The sequence below is a fragment of the Rattus rattus genome, chromosome 2 (assembly GCF_011064425.1).
Source record: "Rattus rattus isolate New Zealand chromosome 2, Rrattus_CSIRO_v1, whole genome shotgun sequence".
Lineage (NCBI taxonomy): Eukaryota > Metazoa > Chordata > Mammalia > Rodentia > Muridae > Rattus > Rattus rattus.
In genome coordinates, this window is record NC_046155.1 from 4,174,700 (window position 1) to 4,188,267 (window position 13,568).

Sequence of the window (13,568 nt, forward strand, 5' to 3'; positions counted from 1 at the left end):
AACTCTCATTGCTTCTATGAAGTCAGCTTTCTTAGTTTCCATGTTAGCAAAAACATATTGTATTCTCATAGCTCTTACCTCTCCTAATAGTGTTCTTCAGTTCTAGAGATGGTGCCACAAATGGACTTTGTTCTTAATGTCTAATACCCCCCTCCCTTTTTTTTTAAATCAATACAAAGTTTTCTGTGTAGTCTTGGTTGTCCTGAAACTTGCTCTGTAGACCAGGCTGGCTTCAAACTCAGAGATCCACCTGCTTCTGCCTCTTGAATGCTAGGACTAAAGACATGTACCACCACCACTCAGCCTACCTCATTTATTTTTTTTAAAACAAGTATCATTTTATGAAAAATCTTCTCATCTGGGCCTTGTAGTTTTGATTTACAAGTCCCTGTTATTTAGTAATAATAACCTGCATCTTTTTGTGTCTCTCTGGGTCATTTGTGTGTCTTATCTTGAGAAGTGACTATTTAGATCATAAACGTTGTTTGGGTAGAATCAGGAGTGTATTTATTGGTGGCTTTTCTATGTCTCCTGGTTGTGCTCCACTGAGGCAGTACTAAGATTCTCACTAACTCCTCGGTGTAATGTGCACTTTGTAATGTCTCTCTCATCACCCACAGTCTCTCAGAGTTTCAGGTGATTCCTCTTGCTCTTTGTTGCTTTCATTTCCAGTGGTTTTGGGGTATTCTCCAACACATCTCTGCTCAGACTAGTGTCATGTTTGTCTTTCATTCTCATAGTGTCCAATTTTCAGTTGAGTATCCTTTTGTATCTGTTAAGTATGTGGGAAAAGATGGCCATCTAGTTTTACTCTTCTGCATGGGAATGTCTAGCTCTATCAGGGCTATTTACTAACATGGCTACTTCCTTTAAGTCTGTTTCTCAGTCATCATGCTACACCTCTCCTAGATGACCAATTTCAGGAAGTATGTGTGACTGCTATGTGGAGTCCTTACATAACAACCACTGTAGTCAGAACATAGAGTGCTTCCATTATTGTGATAGGTGCAGAGTCCCCACCCCAATCTCCTTTTCTCCTCGGGTTAGCATCAAATTGACTGTGAGGCTGAGGATGACCTTGAACTTCTGGTGCTGTCTCCTCTTCAGTTCTGAGATTACAACCACACGCCCATGTGTGGCTTTATGAGGTGCAAGTGATTAAACCCAGTGCTTTTAGTGCAAGCTAGACCGTGTTCTACCAGCTGAGCTCCTCAATAGCTTCTGCTGCTGAGATCCATCACCATTCAAAGCTGTAATCCCCTGAAGAAGCTAAGTGACTGAGGGCAGGAATCAGCCTGTCTTTGTTGTTCTGGGTGGTGGTGCTGCTGGTAAATGTAATAAACACTGATGAACACAGATGAGTTTTGATGTGGCCAGTGTGGGAAACTGGTCCTGTTTATGTGACTGTGGCAGGGGGTTTGATTAGCAGGTCATTGTTCCAGACAAATCTCCTTTGTGGAACTGTGAGGCATTTCTGGCTCTGTATCTGTTTATGTCCTCTGTGACCTCCCATCTACCACTCTCTTTCTCTTCCTGCCTCATCAGGCCAGCACATAAGCATCCTGGATACTCTTCTCTTCCTGTGGGTCTGTCCTCTGAAGGCCAGGTGAATAAGTATGGTCCTGTGAGCTTAGGGATCCTGAAAGTTTTCTCTAGTACTTCATGTCAAAAGCCTTGCATAGGCTTTTGTTTCTTACCTGTAGCCATGAGTATGGGAGAGCTAAGAAGTTGTCTTGGAGAACAGCGGAGTCTCTGGGTCTTACTATGGAAACAAAGGCAGCCTTTGCAGCTTACTGTGAGCATGGTCTAGAGATTACCCAGCAGGTATTGCATTTTCCAGGAGGACCTCCAAGTATGGAGTTTTGTTATCTTTTAGTGGCTCCTGAAAGGGTTTTCTCCCTTTAAACAAATATCTCAAGTCTCTGCCCTTTTTTTAAATAAAACATTGACATTAGAAAAGGTAGTCTTACAAAAAGATGAGAGTAGTGGGATGATGTGGACCTCAGCAGAAGAAAGCACTGAGGCTGAGCTCACTGGCCACTGAGAGGTCTCCAGGGAGAGCCCAGGCACTGCCTGTTTTACCTAAGCCAGGTTTTCAGATTAAGACACTGTTTCAAGTTGAGAAATGTTATTAGTTTTTTGTGTCTGTCCATTAGCACAAGCAAAACTTGATATCTTTTGGGAGAAAGGGCCAACAAAATTCTGACCTCATTTTTTTATAATCTTCTTAAAGTCTGAAATTCAGAATCTTTAAAAAAAACTGTAAAGGCACAGTCCAGCGTCCTGGGACATTAATGAAGGTTTACTGTACATAGTACCAGCGGTAACTGATTGCTGCTACATTGAAGTAACTGTCTTGTTGCTATGCTGCCATGCTTCCTGCTAAATTTATGTGCTCTCTACTTGAGAATCTGCTAAGTGTATATCCTCTTAGTCTGCATATTTATCCTTTCCCCTTGTCAGGGCTGAGGGAGGACGACGACATGGTTACATGGGACACCTCACAAGGATAGCTAACTGTATTGTGCACAGCACTGACAAGGGTCCGAATAGTGCATTAGTACAGCAGCTCATCAAAGGTAAGTTATTTAATAACCTAATTACATTTGTGTAAGATCAGCGATCAGGTGAGGGGTTAAAGTGTGGGGAGCAGGTTGAAAGCTGTAGATGGGGTTTGTTTACATTTTAGAGAATTTTAGTTTGGAGATCTCAATGTAGCTCTTGAGACTGTTTGAACCATGTGGTCCTCAGTTGAACTTGTGCTGATTTTTGCTGTTCATTGTAAATCAAGTGGCATGCTAGAGTCATTGTCTGTGACAGTGACTGAGAACACTCTTGATGGCCTGCTTTTTGTTCTGTTCTTATTTTTAAAGATTTATGTGTTCACTAAACATAGCAGTACACACCTTTAATCCCAGCCTTTGGAAGTCAGAGGTAGACAGATTTCTGAGTTTGAGGCCAGCCTGTCTATGTAATGAGTTCCTGGACAGCCATTAGCTACATAGTGCCACCCTGTCTTGGGAGTTGAGGGAGGGGGCCGGTCCTTTATTTATTTTATGTATATAGGTGTTTTGCCAGTGTGTGTGTCTATACACCATGTGCATTCAGGTTCCATGGAAGTCAGAAGAGGATGTCAGATCCTTCTGGAACTGGACTTAATAGATGATAGTGTGTTGCCATGGAGATGCTGGTGATCAGACCCAGGTCCTCTAGAAGAGAGCCAGTGCCCTGACCCCTAAGCCATCTCTACCCCCTGACCTGATTCTGTTTTCCGTGTTTGAGTAGAGCCCCTGACCTGATTCTGTTTTCTGTGTTTAAGTAGAGCCCCTGACCTGATTCTGTCTTCTGTGTTTGAGTAGAGCCATTCAAACTATGGTGGTTCTCGCTTTTTCTTCTAAAGCCCCTTCCTTTTTAGAAATGTATATTTGTGTTTTGCCTTTATACATGTATGTACACCATGTGTACCTAGTCAGAAGAGAGCATTGGACGCCCTGCAACTATTTTTATGGGTGGTTGTGAGCCACCATGTGGGTGCTAGGAACAGAACCTAGGTCTCCTGGAAAAGTAACACATGCTCTTAAGCACTGACCCATCTCTAGCAGCTAGAGTCTGGCCTATTCCTCCCCCCTGTTATGGCCTGTGGATTAAATTCCTTATCTGAGACGCTAAAACACTGTCAGTGTTTCTTCAATATCTCTGTTACTAAAATGAAAGACTAGATCCTAAAGGATTCTTTTTCTACTAACATTTAAATTTAATCAGCCCAAGGTGACTTGTGCCCAAGCCTTCTACACAAGCCTCAGACCACAAGTCCATTTTATCAGAATGAGAAAACCAAATGCTCTGACCCGAAGGATCTGACCCAGCGGGAGTAACTAGTTCTGAGACGTCTTTGAATGTGAGAAACTAATAATCTTTGTTTAAGGAGTGGTGCTCTGTCGAGCATATACTGAAAGCCCGATTCTCACCCAGTGACAGAAAAACTGAGGCTGGTCCACCTGTAATTTTGCTTCTTGAGAAGTACAAGCCTCTTCTTGAAACCACTCCTCGTGGTTCATAGTCTTATCAAGGAGAGAAAGCCATGTGTGGTAAGGCTTGTTCCTTCCTGGAAGTTCCTGTGTGAGTGTGCACCTCTGTATGATTGCTTAAGCCAGAGTAGTCATATGACCCTCTATGTAGATAGGCCCGTAAGGTTTATAGGTAAAGTTTCATTTCTGAGAAAAACCATTAAAGTTTCTCTGGAAAGTTGAATTTTGCTGTAGAACATCTCTTCATGTTTTGTTTATGGCAAATATGTAGGAGACATACAGGTGCAGTTGCAGCACCCAACAGTCTACAGGGTTCAGTCGTGTCTATCATAGGACTCCAGCAAAGTACAGAAGCTAGTATTTGTAAGGTTTCTTAAACTTGACCGCACAGACAGTTCTTACCCTACCCGGAAGACCTGTTCCTTTTCTGAAAAGTTGTTGGGAGATAAAAAGTCCATGTTTGCTTTCAGCAGAGCAGTTGTTAGTAATTGCTACATTGTGACTCTTGGCCAGATCAAGCCAACAGTGTTTGTTGGTGGGGTGGGGCTGTTGGTTGTGGCTCAGAAGTCTTTTGACTGTTGTTCTCTTAGACCACTGGGCTAGCCGTAGCCAAGACTTTAGCTCACAGCTCATTGGACTCCCTGAGTGCTAGTCATGTGGTTACTCTTGAGATTGTGCTCCCTTGTCCCTCTGGGTCGCTGTGTGATAATGCGTTTTCCTTTCTTACTGTAAAGGTCTTCCCGACGGAGTCAGGGAGCGCTGGGAGGCGTTCTGCACGGACTCCTTAGGAGAAGCGAACAAGAGGAACACGGCAGATCTAGTAGGTTTCACAGGTTCCAGTTCTGGGGGTTTGGTGCTCTGAGCCATTGCTGATTTACTTGAAAAATGTTAAAGACTGTCCATTAGGCCCAGTGAATGTGGGCTGAAGAAAAGCTTGTGACTCTGCAGGAAGAGGATAGCACTCGGGGCGTAGTTGATTTGTTCATTCACCTCCTAGTGACCTACCTTGTGTGGCAAAAAGCCACCCATGTCCATTGCAGTCTACATTAGTGTCTTGTCCCGCTCACCTGGGTCTTGCTCCCTTAGCACCTCAACATCATTTTCTCTCTGCCTTCCTCTTGTTCTGTGGCTTTGTGCTTTGGGCTTCATGTCACTCTTGAGTGCTTATAACCCCAAACATCCCCATGGAGTTGAGTTTATTCACATGTTAGAACATTTTTTGGAGAAGAGAGTTATAGATGACTTAAACTCCAGCTTTAGAATGTTAAACTGAATTGGTACTTTCAGTCAGGGAATAATGGCATTGATAATTTTTTAAAATTATATTAGACTTTGGAATGTGTTTTTATTTTTAAACACATTAAATTTTAAGATGAGCATTGCTTTATTTTAGTTTTTGCATCTTTGTTAGCATTGGTAGCTGGTGATTAGGGTGAGGGCCCGACTCAGATGTGCTGTTCAGCACACGTCACTGTGGTCTCTTGAAGTAACAGCTCAGTCCTTACTAAGCTGTAGCAGATGAGAGCTGCAGAGTCATGGCTGTCTTGTCACACCGCATAGGCCATTGCCTCCCAATTGACTTGAGCAGTGGAATAATGACTTAAAGGTAGCTTGATACATGGTTAGGAAGTATGACAAAAGAGATGACTATAGAAGGGAACTTTGTGTGGCCATGTAGTTACAGTAGGTCTGAGGGCTCCAGTGTGTGCCATTGCCTGTCTGACCAACCCACACTCCTGTCAGCAGTGCTGGCCAGCAAGGAAGGGCACTTTTTATAAATGTTACATAACTGGGTGATTTGGGCTTTCATGTACCAGTCAGTTGATTAAAATAATCAAGGCTGGGTTTAAAACTACCCCAGCTAGCACTGTGAGGGACTCACAAAAAACAATTTTCTTATGGGACATACTAGCATATGCCTATAATATACAGATGGATCAGACGTTTGAGGCTAGGGCTAGCAGGTGACCTGTTCTATAAAGCACTTGGTGTGGGGACATGAGGACCTGTATTCAGTCCCCAGGGCCTATGTAAGAGCTGGGCATGGAAGTGCATGCTTGTAACCCAGCATTAGGGAGTCAGGAGGGTCCCAGCCTAGTGGGAGTGATGAGCCCCAGGTGGTAAACCTCTGCCCTCCATAGTACCCACACTCACTGCACAGAGACACACAGGAGGGAGGCAGGGACCAAGTCTATCAGGGTGACCTCAGCTACTTTGTAGGTTTGAGGCCTGGACTACAGGAAAAGCTCCCTTCCTGCCCTGGTCTCCTCCCTGTACCTAAAAAGCTTTAATCTTAGGTAACTGCAGCAGATTTCTTAGCAGTTAAGGAGGGTACCATTGCTGCCCACACAGTCAATTCTCAGCTTCTTTGCATGCTGTCAGCGGGCCTGAAGAGATTCTGTCTAGTGAGTGCTTGAGTAAGAGCAGCACAGAGCGCATGGCCTGCTCCATCTGTCTTGGCTGGCATTTACACCTGTGCAGCATTGAAGGAAAACTGGAGTGAGCGCCATCTTTCACCAGAGTAGAGCTCCATTCTCCCTGAGATGTCATTTTTCTTAGACCACAGATGTTCTCAGTAGGAGATAGTCCTAGTAGACTTGGGAGAAGCCAGCCTGCATAGCAAGGTGTTGGAAGTAGAACAACCAGCAGACAGGATAGTTAGATGGTGCTGTGGGTAAAAACTCCTGCTGCCAAGCTTAACCTGATGTTGATCCCTGCAACTCACATAGTTGGAGCAGGTAACAAACTCCCTACAAGTTTGTGTGCCATGGTGTTGTGTGTGTTGCCCTCCCAAACAACCAAATTTAATCAATCAGTCATTCAATTAATTACTTAAAAGATCTTCAGAGCATGCTGACATCCTCTTGGGTTGGCTTCTCTCCCAAGATTGTGCTGTGTTGACATTGTTGGATTTGCTTAAAGCCTTTTCAGTTCTTTGGCCCCAGAGACTTTCTCCATATTTCTGTATTTGCTCTAAGCCCTTCAGGTAGGGAATTTTCAGAACTAAAGATCTTTCTTAAAAATGTAAGGATAGTCTAGCTACCAAAAAGGATTTAGCTATTTCCTTGAGGGTTATTTCCCTCCCCAGAATATATTCACTTTATTTTGGGTTAGGCACATGTTCTAAGAGGGCAATAGGCTATTATAGATACTGCTATAAATATAAATTGGTTAGTACCATGGACCTTGTTTACCCTTGCAAAGGTCACAGTGCCTGTGAATGTAGTCCGTGGTCTTAGTGAAAGCACACTCACCAGTGGCATTATCAGTGGACTAATAAATAGATTGATATGCCGAATACATGGCTGGATCTGCTGCCTTACATGCTTGCTTTTAAGATGGTTCAGGTGCCTTTCTGCAGTATTGAGGCCTGTTCATAGTTGAGTTACTATGTTGGTATTTTGTATTTTAATGTTCACAAAAAGATAGCTTGTAATCCCCTTGGTCCCCAGCCCATGTCATCATAAGTTGTGTGGGCCTGTGGCTCCCACTGCAGCATTCTAATTCAGCTCTAAATTGGAGATCAAAGCATTTGAAATTAAGACAAATGTGTGCACAGTAGGTTCCTGTGCTGCCACTGTTTGTGAGTGAGCTAGAATGTTAAAATTGTGTACTTTGGCCTGGGTTGTTGGGTTAGTTTGTTTTTACAGTGTTTCAGTTTGTAGCCCATGCTGGCCTCAAACTCTGATCTTGTGCCTCAGCCTCTCAAATGTTTGGATTACGAGCAAGCACCACCACACCCAACTTTAAGATTTGGTGTTTTAGTTTCATCTGAATTTTGCCTAAACTTCTAAACTAAATATTGGTAAGGACTTAGATAAAAATGGAAAGTAGATTATGTTTTGTACAAACTTTGAGAAATTGAATTTGTCTCAGGCTTTACTTATCTCTCCTGTGAAGAGAGTATTTCAGAAGCACTGCTATATTCTTACCATCGTTGACAGACAGGGCCTGGAGGTAGTGTGGAGTGATAGGCCTGTGCTTGTGTGAATTACCTGTCAATGTAGCTAGCTAAGATGTGAGCAAGATTGTCTGTCCTCAGCCCTGGAGGGGGCAGGAACTTAGAGCCCCGGTAAGGAGCCATGGTAGCGCCTCTTGCTGGTGAGTCAGCAGTTCCTCATGCTTAGGCGCTCCTTTGGAGCCTTGGTAAAGCCGTCACTCAGCTGCTCCCGCTCTTACACATTAGCAGTGCTGAAATGCTGTCGTGCAAGAGTGTGCTCAGTTGTGTCCATGCTAGTATTAGTTTTAGACATTTGAGTTCCTGCAATGCCAGACATAGAGGATGCTAGTTAGTATCTACTAAGTGAGGGAGTAACAGGAGCTCTGGAAGCAGGGCTTTGTCAAATAGCCTGTCCTGGGTCACAGTGCTGAGAATCTAGTACACGGGAGCAAGTTGGGAAGTTCCAGATACACCTTAGCAGTGGACTGGTGAGATGGCCCTGTGTAAATATGGAAGGCGAGAACTGACTAAACAGTTGTCCTCTAACCTGTAGATATGTATTGTGATACTTTTACACACACACACACACACACACACACACACACACACACACACACACCACACAGAGAGACAGAGGCAGACTAATAATAAACTTTTAAACCCTGCCTAAGGAAAACTTGATCGCAGGGAGTGTTACCTGCAGAGAGGGAAAACAAAATGCAAAGACTCCAGAGGAGGGGCTGCAAGTGTGTGCAGTGTGCAGTAGGCAGGCACAGAGTCTCTGTGGCTTTCACACTAACCCCAATAAGGGTGGAAGTGAGGACAGACAGATGTTAGCTTTGTATCTGGGTAAGATAAGAAACCACTAGGTTTAGATATAAAAAGTGACATAATTCCATGTACGTGTGGGAAGATTTCTTTGGCTTCTTGGCCAAACATAGACTCAGAAATGGTAAGTTGCCTCACTGACATTCATCACTCACTAGCTGGTAGGAAAGTCAGTGGGAAGTGGGAGGGCAGTGCTGTGTGAGGGTGGCTGAGCAGCTGTGAAGATTTAAAAAAAAACAAACCAGCCAAGGCTTTAGCTAAAGGAGCATGAAGCTGGAGTTTTTAAGCTTCTGGTGCCTCAGAAGGGTTGTCTGTGATGTAGATCAAGAACTCAGGCTGCACACAGTTGTTCATGAATGGGTTGGAATTCTGATCCCCCATGAGGCAATGAAATCCTCTCTTTAATTCATTTCACTCTTTCAGGTTCTTATGATGTGGGTGTCCTCAGAGTCACACCCTCCATTAACACAGCTGAAGGTCTGCCTACGTTGTGCTGTTAGTAATCCTAATTGGCTAAAACTGTCTTTAGAGAAAACATTGTAAACTGTGTACCCAATGATGTTAGTTGAGGCAAAAGGATCCTTAGTTCAAGACCTGCCTAGCCTAAGTAATAAGACCCCAACCCTAAAGGTGAGGGCTTTCTAAACACTTCCTGGAAGGAGGTGCTTCACAGCAGCAGTTTAGCAGCCATGTAAAGGAGTCACATGTCTGGCCCTGCCTAATTGCTCCATAAAAGTTTTCTCTTTATTTAATGGCATGAATAACTCTTGTTTTTTATAGGGAAGAAAAGCCTATGACAGTGGTTTTCAATCTTTGTAATGCTACAACCTTTTAATATAGTTCCTCATTTTATGGTGACCTCCATAAAATTATTTTATTGCTATTCCATGACTGTAATTTTGCTACTTTTATGAATTGTAATATAAATATCAGATATGCAGGATTATCTGAAATTCGATCCCCAAAGGGTTTGAGAAACACAGGGTGAGATCCATTGGCTGATGGATTCTTTGTAATATAGTTGCCCCTAGACAGGAGGATTCCTGGGAGCAGTCAAGTCTCTGCTGGCTCATTCAGGACAGCTAACTCTTTCTTTAAATTGTTCTATTTCTGTGTCCTGTACTTACGTTGTAACCCAAGTATACATTGGTTTGGCATGGTATGTACTGGCTTGCTAATGTCAGATTATGAAGCACAGCCTCAGAGTTGGCAGAGGAATACTTATGTTTATGTTTAGAACAAGTGTTTACCCAGAACAGAAGAGCAAACATGGGGCACATGCCTATAATCCCAGCTCTTGGGAAGCTGAATGAGGCAGGTAGATCAAATCCCAAGGCAAGCCTAGACTACATAGTAAGCCAGTATAGAGAACTCTAGAGATTTTAGTGTAAGTGACCTTCAGAAATAAAACATTTCCTTCTAGAATTTCACTGACCGCTCATTGTTATATGTGCTAGCAGTGAGAGCTATCATCAGTGCTGGGCTTGGTCAGTGCTTACCTTGACCTCTGTCAGTATGATTCTGAATTCGCATCACTTGGCCATGAATGGTGAGCAGTTCGTGGTGGTAGGTCTTTTGTTTGTTTTTGTGTTTGTTTTTTTTTTGTTTGGTTTTTTTTTTTTAAGTTATAGAGAGCTACTAATTATTCTCGGTGGGTAGGGAGGGCACATTTTCAGAGGGTCTTTTATTGATCAGGAACTGTTGAATGAGCATTTGTGGGTAGTGCCTTTCTTGGTATAGGCAGGAAAGTCAAGAAGTAAAATGCTCATTTATAAGGTTGACCTTAATCATGGCTCATGAGTGATCCCTAGAACAGTGTTTTGTCCACAAAGCCTGATACATACCTGCTGTTTTTGTTTCATCTGCACTGCACTGTCACTTCTGCCTTCCTCCCTTGAATGGAGGAATTCTTCCTTCTTCCTCTGCAATTCCTGGAGATGCTATTCCTGAGGAGCAAAACCACCAGCCAGCTGGGTGGGAGCCAGAGAGTGGACTCTAGATTGACTGGGTGTGCTTGACAACTGAACTGTTATTTCTGGGTTTGCTGTTGTTGTTTGTTTTTTGTTTTTTGTTTTTTTTTTGTTTGTTTGTTTGTTTTGAGTATATTGAAACAAAAGCTGAATGTGATAATTTTTTCCATAAGAATGCTGATGCAAATGTCCACCGCTTTTCAATGTTAAATAGTTTTTTACATTTTTATGCATATAGGTTACAACCTGCCATATTCATTCATCCAGTGATGATGAAATTGACTTTAAAGACACGGGTTTCTCACAGGATTCCTCTTTGCAGCAAGTGAGTCACACCTAAAGCTTTGCTATTTGTTTTTATCTTAAATGCTTAGTTGAGCTGCCCTTGGGGATCAACATCTGACACTGTTAGCATGTGATTTGAGATTGTTACCAATTAGGCAAAATGCTTGAAATAGAGAGAGCTGGGGCCTTGCCAGGTAGGCTTATACTGTTGTGCTCTGGGTAACAGTGAGGAATGATGACATTGGTGAGCACTGCATGAACTAGGTAGTCAGCAGGTTACCTTACATGCTGACTGGGCAGACCTTAATGGTAGCACATTGTTACTTAGATTCACGACAGAGATCTTGGTTAAGAGTGACAGGAATAAGAATGAAATCACTGAGTGAATTTTGTGCAGAACCTGTGGACCACATGGTGTATCTAGACAACCCTTCTTTGGTGCTCTTCAATTGTGTTGTGTAGCATCTAAATGAAGTTTTAGCTGAAAGCATTCTTGCCATTTCGGCCCCCAAATTGACTCCATGTATTGACTGCATTTACTCTTTCTAACAAACAGTAGATCAGTATTTACTGATTTATCATTCTTTGGGCATTTTTGGAAAGCTGATGGTAGAGTTTATATTTCTACTGGAGGTAGAGTTTGAGAGTTCAAAATAGAAGCAGATTGGTCCCCTGTTCATGGGGGAAAACTGTCCTTAGCTGTCTGGTCCAGGCATTGATGTGATGGTGGGATTAAGGAAACACTGCCACACTATACTTACTGGTGGTGCTTGGGCTTCTTTCTGACTCTCATTCACACTCTTAATGGGGTCAGTGTGGAGTTTGTGATTTTCTTGTGTGGCTGTTTTTTACTTCCAAGTTGCATGCCCATCATATTCCAGTATTACTACTGAACAGTTGCTTGCTTATGATGCTAAAGACAGTTAGGCTTTCCCGGATGGATTTGAAGTAAACATTCAGTGCTTCCTGATTTCCTTCTGGTTTTTTTTTTACACTACTTCTTTTGGCAGCCATTCTCCTAAATTTAGAGTTAGAAAGCATTCTGGAAAGGCAGTGTCTTGACTAGAACACATCGTGCTTTTAAGAAACACCGGCTGCCTAGGCAGTCCAACACAGCAAACTGCTACAAGCAACCCTGTGTTGTTGGCAGTATTCTATACTGTCACATTTACACCGTAGAATATTCAAAGTCAACTTGACCATGCATGAACCCAAGTGCATTGTTATGACCCTAGAACAAAGCTTAGTTAACCAAATGTGAACTGTCATGGTGGTTTGGACATATTAAAATATAGTATTAAATAAGAAAGTATATAGTATTAAATAGTAAGAAAAAAAATGCCTGGGCCAATGAGGTGACTCAGCCATTAAGATGCTGCTGAGCCCACAGGCCAGCCTGAGTTTGAGCCCAGAACCCACACATAGTGGAAGGAGAGAACTGAACTTGCACACGCACGCACGCATGCACAAAATAAATGTGATTTAGATAGATAGACAGACAGACAGATATAAAGGATGCTTTTAATATCTTCTTGACCATGTTGGTAAGCTGTCACACATGCCATCCTCCTACTCCTGTAAATCAAGCTGAAGACTTTGTCGATGCCTAAGCTTACAGCTACTGATTTAGTCTAGAAGTTATTTTTAGGCATCTAGAAAGTGTGTCAGCTTGCTTATTCCTGGTTCTAGATACTTGGTTCTAGAGCCATGTCTATTTGAGGGTGTTTTCTCTTGTATTCAATCTAGTCTATAAAGCTGACATCCTGACACAACCCTGGCTAGGACCTTAGGGGCTTCATCCACTTTATATGACCTCCATGTGTATGGAGCGATTACTCGTCACTGTTTTCTGATTGACAGGCTTACGGTAGCTCTTTTTTGAATAGTTATACGATAAACTAATCATGTACTGTTTTAAAATGAATCTGATCCAAAACATATTTCTGGAGAAAAGAGGATCTAGGTTAACCTAACAGTTTCATCCTGGTCTCCACTGTTAGCCCAGTGTTAATTTGTAGATAGCACCTTGTTAAATTTCTCATTCCTGTTTGAAGTTAGGCTTCCTACTCAGAGCCCAAGTGTGCAGAGTGAGGACAGGGATTGACATGGTAACCCTGTCGGGGATGGGGCCCTGAGCCACTAGTGAGCCAGTGCCTCGTGACGTATGTGCCTCTGGCCATTTTGTTCTGCTCTAGTACTTTCTGCTTTCCTAGCATCTCCTAGACTCTGGAGGGAATGAGCTGCTTGCTCCCTTTACTGGGCGAATGAGTGTCAGAATAAGATGTCACATCACTCGTGGGCTTGGGACATGCCATTGGATCAGATTGAATTCAGAGCTGTTTCTGTGCTAAGAGGGTGGCAGTGATGTTAGCTTGCTCTTTACCCGAGCCAGGATGGCAGTACTTCTTAATGTTACTCCAGCCATGTGTGCTGCTTTCTAGGCTTGGACATGAACTGGCAGCACTTTGCATGTGGAGTGTGACAGCTCTTCTTTTTGGGCTTACTGGCCTCCATGCA

General features: G+C 43.0%; 1 protein-coding gene across 13 annotated transcripts in view; it reads left to right on the forward strand.

The window, feature by feature from the left end:
- The window catches only part of Ppp6r3 (protein phosphatase 6 regulatory subunit 3), a 112,469-nt gene that overhangs the window by 78,776 nt on the left and 20,125 nt on the right, over window positions 1-13,568 (forward strand). For 9 of the 13 annotated variants that reach the window (XM_032891301.1, XM_032891302.1, XM_032891295.1 and 6 more), the window contains 3 exons: window positions 2,464-2,579; window positions 4,763-4,848; window positions 11,005-11,091. In XM_032891301.1, the coding sequence (XP_032747192.1) occupies window positions 2,464-2,579; window positions 4,763-4,848; window positions 11,005-11,091 (289 nt within the window). The remainder of the gene's footprint in view (window positions 1-2,463; window positions 2,580-4,762; window positions 4,849-11,004; window positions 11,092-13,568) is intronic. The other 4 variants (XM_032891299.1, XM_032891304.1, XM_032891305.1 and 1 more) reach the window with 1 other exon arrangement.